Genomic DNA, 5,205 nt, shown 5'->3' with positions numbered 1-5,205 from the left:
AATGGTTCTGGGTCACTTTGTACGGTCGAGCATATAATGTGCAAAATGTGGATACTTTGTATTATTATATACATTAAGTATATATTATATTGTAAATATAAGTTATATACATGCCTTATACTTAGGCAAGTGGGTGTCGCTCTGCTGTACAGTAGGTTACGAGTGGGTCGCTGATATTACTAAGTATATTTGATGATATAATTGTGAATAAAGTAATTTATATATTTATCTATTTATGTGGAACCTTGTTTTAAATTTTCAATCCTTTAAAAAATAGTTGAACATTTTATAAATTTTTAACTAAGTACAAAATAATTATTACATTTTAAATTTGATATAATATTTCGAAAATATTATGGTATATAAAAAATGCTAATATAAAAATAAAAAAAAGGTGGGTAAGTGGATGTCGCTCTGCTGTACAGCAGGTTACAAGTGGGACACTGTATAATGGATAGAATTAAATTTGAATTCAATGATATAATATCACTGTATAAGAAAAACGATTCTGAGCGGAGACGGTTTGTCAGTCTAGGTATTAGACATACCTATTATAGGTATACTTATCAGCTATAGTATTAAAAAAAAAATTTACCTATAAATTATAATAGGTACCTATCAATAATAAATTCCAAATTATTCATATCACAATATCCATCAGGTAACGCGTTATACATCAACAACAATACCGTGTTACTATCATAGATATATAATAGTATACTTAAGAAGTTTCAAGTACCCACAAATAATCTTGTATAATCATTACAATCACAACAAAATAACTAAAATAGTTATTCCAGGTTTTTTAATATGTGATTTCGTCCAAATTTGAATTTAAATTACTATAAAAATAAACTGGACTTATGAATTACTTAGAATTTTCGGTAACAGAATTAAACATTTACGTGGAATCTTGTTTTACATTTTCAAGCCTTAGATATAAAAGTTGAACATTTTATAAATTATTAACTAAAAAATAATTATTCAATTTTAAATTTGATAAATTTTGTCAAAATTCGATCTTTAAATGCTTATAAAAAAAAATTGTGCCTATGTATTTTTAATATTTTTCAAATGTCTTTGTAACAATATAGTAGGAGCCTTGTATTAAATTTTCAAGTATTTTTACTCAACAAATAAAGTTTTATTGACATTCATAGAAATAAAAACTAATAAAATTGGAAACTGAAATTGTCCGTAAACTGCTCAAAACAAATCAAAATATTTTGAAAGTTTTATCATGTATAGAAAATGAAAGTATAAAAAACCAGTGAAAATTGCATGTATTTACAGTCATTCGTTTTAAAGTTACACCAAAAACCAAAATCAATTTTCTCGAAAACAGATTTTGCGTAAAAATTCCCGTTTTTCCTTAATTTTTCTTTTGTTTTTCACGGCGCTTTTGAAAACTACTGGAAAATTTTTACTTTTGACCCCCAAAAATACCAACTAGATTCACTTTCCTATTAGAAAAGATACTGTTGAAGAAAATCCAAAAACACACATCATTGTAAAATCAATACATTCATCGTTCCACTCAGAATCTAAAATTCAGTCAAAGTTTCATGTACCTTCGGTCATTGGTTTTCAAGGTTTTCAAGGTGCTGCAAAAACCATAATCAATTTTGCGTAAAAATTCCCGTTTTTTCTTAATTTTTCTTTTATTTTTCACGGTGCTTTTTTATATTACTGGGAAATTTAAATTTTGACCTTCCCAATGCACCAAAAATATTCAATTTCCCATCAAAAAAGATACTGAAGGGGAAAATCAAAGTATTATTTCGACTACTTACCGTGAACAGAGACACAAATATTAAAAATATTAAAAATAAAACACACATAATTGTAAAACCAATACATTCATCGTTCTGCTTAGAATCTAAAATTAAATAAATAAAGTCAATTAATAATGTTTTAAAATATAGTCTACTAACAATAGTCAAAATAATCAAAGCTTTTTTTAATTAACTGGTTAGATAACAGCCAAATATTACTTGGTGCTATAATATACTTATAAATTAACTTAGAACATGATGACCTTAAAATCTTGAAATTATCAAAATAATCAAATAATCAAATATGATTATAAATTAAAATTGTATTATATTATTATCAAAAGTTATGTTAAAAAGTAAATTAAAAATGTATACAATATAAATGATAAATAAAAATTATTTTAGATAGGTAACCCACGATTCCTTCTTATTTGGAATGTATAAGATACTCAGATTTGCCAAATAATATTTAAGCTTAATATCATGGTCTGGTCATGACTTCAGACTTGTATGTATTAAATATATTTTAACAATGTACTGTACAAATTGACCGTGTACTATTTATAATCAATGGTACCATCACAATATGCTATAGTATGCTATATGCTATATTTTTTTACAAGTGATAAAACAATTAATATTAACTGAAACAGCGGGGATATGGCTCCGCGGCACCCTCTGCGGGCACTCATAAATGTATTGATTTTACAACGACTTTTGCTTTTATATTTTATTTTTATTTTGAGTCTGCCATCCCCTTATAGGACAGTAAATATGGTTCGATTGTCTACTTCAGCATATTTTTATAGGAAAGTGATTCTAGTTGGTACTTATTTTTTTGGGTAAAAACTCAAAAGTGAAAAAATCAAGTGTCGTGAAGACAAAAAAAAGTAATATCTTCGTTAGTTTAAGAATTACAGTGATTCAACCTATCATGAAACGTAATGCCAAAAACATTAACTATGATCATATTATGTCAGTATCTTACGATAGTTATGTTTTAAGCAAGTTATGTGCATTTTTAAATAGTGCTATTTTATTCACTCAAAACTTTACTCTAATTTTGAAAAAAACTAAGTTAAACTTTTATCTTTGATCTAAGTACAACTTTTATCTTTCTGTGTTTGTAGTATTGGGCTCCAAAATTTCTGAACATATAAGGTAGAACATTATCTATGCTACAACGTGCCTATATTCTAGATAACATAAATACAATAAAAATTATTTGCTTCTAGTTCGGTTTTTTGTTTTTTTTTTCATTTGTTTATAAAAAATGATTGGATAGTGCTATTAAAAAAAAAGCACGCTGTTGCACAGATAAAGTTCTTCTTTACGTGTTGTAAAAATTTGGTACTTCTACAACAAATATGGTGCGATAAAAGTTGTACCGTACAAAAATGTTTTTGCTATGTTGTACATATTTTGTAAGATGGAGATAAGCAGACAACACATGCGGGTATGACGTTCTCTTAAGGGGCCTGCTCGTGTGTCTTTAATAAGGGGAAATATTTAGGCAATATGCTGATTTTAATATGTCAAACAATATCATTTCCACCAACAACGTAAATGGATGGTTATAATGTTATGTTATTATTATGTTTACTTCATCGCCTTGTATCTATTAACAGCGTATTGGCTACTTGGGGGGGGGGGGATGGTCATGACTTAAATAAATCTTAACATGCATATATCATATTATAGGTGGACGATAGTAATCGGTAAAGTTACGTTACCCAGCTGGGATGAACGTCGGGCGTGGAGTGGCTGGAACTGTTGACGAAATGTGGACCATCTCCCGGCGTAACCGACGACAATTATACGCACCGACAAGTGGATTATACGAGAGATCAACGGACGAGGCCGTGACAAGTGACAACCGGACCACTCGACGGTGGACATAATTTATTATAGTGCCGCTATTACCGACGGGTGCCGTGCGTGCAGACGACGCAGTGGCGGAGTATATAATATATAACGGTGCTGTCGGTGAATGGTGCCGGACGTAATGACGAAGCGAAGGAGTGTATATTATATATTATATATCGATGGATATAATATACACATACGTAGCTGTGCCGGCCTTGCTGACGACGCGATGGCGATCAAAACTCTACGCAATTCAGTAATTTTGTCTAAGTCCAAATGACAAGTTACTACACAGAGTGACGTGAAGGTGCTTGTTGTGCTCTGGAGTAGACACGTCTGAATACAGACTGTTTCAGGCTCCCTTTTATATTCGGGTCCCTGATCCCCCTGTCTAACGATACGCTATCTCTTCGCTAACGGATGTGGTCCGGGTGACCATCGACCTAGCCACGCTCTTGCGACATTCCTTATCTAATCTGCGTATTCGCCATAATGTTCTGGTAGCTAATTTATTATCTGTGTTGTTGTCATCTCTTCTGCGAATTACTAAATATTTATCAGTTATTACATCCTGGTCTATAGGTTGCGTATATATACATATATACGTATATCTACTCGTGGTTTTGGCAATCCACATATCCTGTCAACTGATACGTGTTTTGTGTTCTCAGAAAATATAATATGGCTCGCGATTACCCGCTCGGTTATTTTAACTACCCGGTTAACCTTTTACTGTATTCGTATATTTGCAATTTTGACTATTGCCAAAATCGTTTAAGAGGGTCGTTTACCTACTTGCTTATTCCTAATTTTAACTATTCATACACAATGATTTTTATGTGTTGTGAGTAAACGGATACTATCCGTTACACAGTCGTTTGATCGTACCGATGAGGTTCACTCTCTGATCGGTAGGCTGGACTTGGCCGTTGACAATAAGATTGCGGATGTATTGTTTCCGTCGGGGCGCGGACTTGTGAAGCGTGTCCGGTCGTCACCCGAGCTGACCACTGACTCGCCCGTGTACCACTCGCAAATAGTGAACACTGCCTCACCACCGGTCTCTGCACCTGCAGTTCCTACGAGCAGGGGCGTATACAAGGGGGGGATGTGGGGGTCAGAACCCCCCCATAGGCCTTTTTTTAAATTTTATAAAATAGTGTTCTTAATGTAAGGAAATTACAAGGAAAAAAAATGGCAAGGATTTTTTGTAAATTTTTATTTGAACACATTCAACAATTAATTAAAAATAATTTACTTAATATTAATCAGTAATCATATATTTATTTCATATTCATATAATCGTATTATGTGATATTTGATAATATGTATATTATATATACAAGTATAATAAATTATTATAAGATAATAATATGTGGCAGACCAGCCACGGACCGTCGCCAGTCGCCACCGTCAACGATATCAACGCGAAAACGCGGCGGAGACGACGCCCGGATATCCGTGCGTATAATAATACATTTTCCTATACATTAGAAAAAGAAATATTATTGCACGATGGTTTTTACGCATTTATACCAAAACATTATCAATTTTGTATATTATC

The 5,205-nt window shown here is 31.9% G+C and overlaps 1 protein-coding gene across 4 annotated transcripts in view; it reads right to left on the bottom strand.

The window, feature by feature from the left end:
• Positions 1 to 3,962, bottom strand: part of LOC107885062 (odorant receptor 2a-like) — a 28,232-nt gene extending 24,270 nt beyond the window's left edge. For all 4 annotated transcript variants that reach the window (XM_029490854.1, XM_029490858.1, XM_029490857.1 and 1 more), the window contains exon 1: positions 3,509 to 3,962. Coding sequence is in view for 1 of the 4 variants with exons in the window: in XM_029490858.1 (XP_029346718.1) it covers positions 3,509 to 3,567 (59 nt within the window). In the remaining 3 variants the exon portion in view is untranslated. The remainder of the gene's footprint in view (positions 1 to 3,508) is intronic.
• Positions 3,963 to 5,205: the final 1,243 nt, after the last annotated feature.

This window comes from Acyrthosiphon pisum, chromosome A2, assembly GCF_005508785.2.
Source record: "Acyrthosiphon pisum isolate AL4f chromosome A2, pea_aphid_22Mar2018_4r6ur, whole genome shotgun sequence".
Classification (NCBI taxonomy): Eukaryota; Metazoa; Arthropoda; class Insecta; order Hemiptera; family Aphididae; genus Acyrthosiphon; species Acyrthosiphon pisum.
The sequence above is the reverse complement of the archived record's forward strand: the minus strand, read 5'-3'. Positions and strand labels throughout refer to the sequence as shown.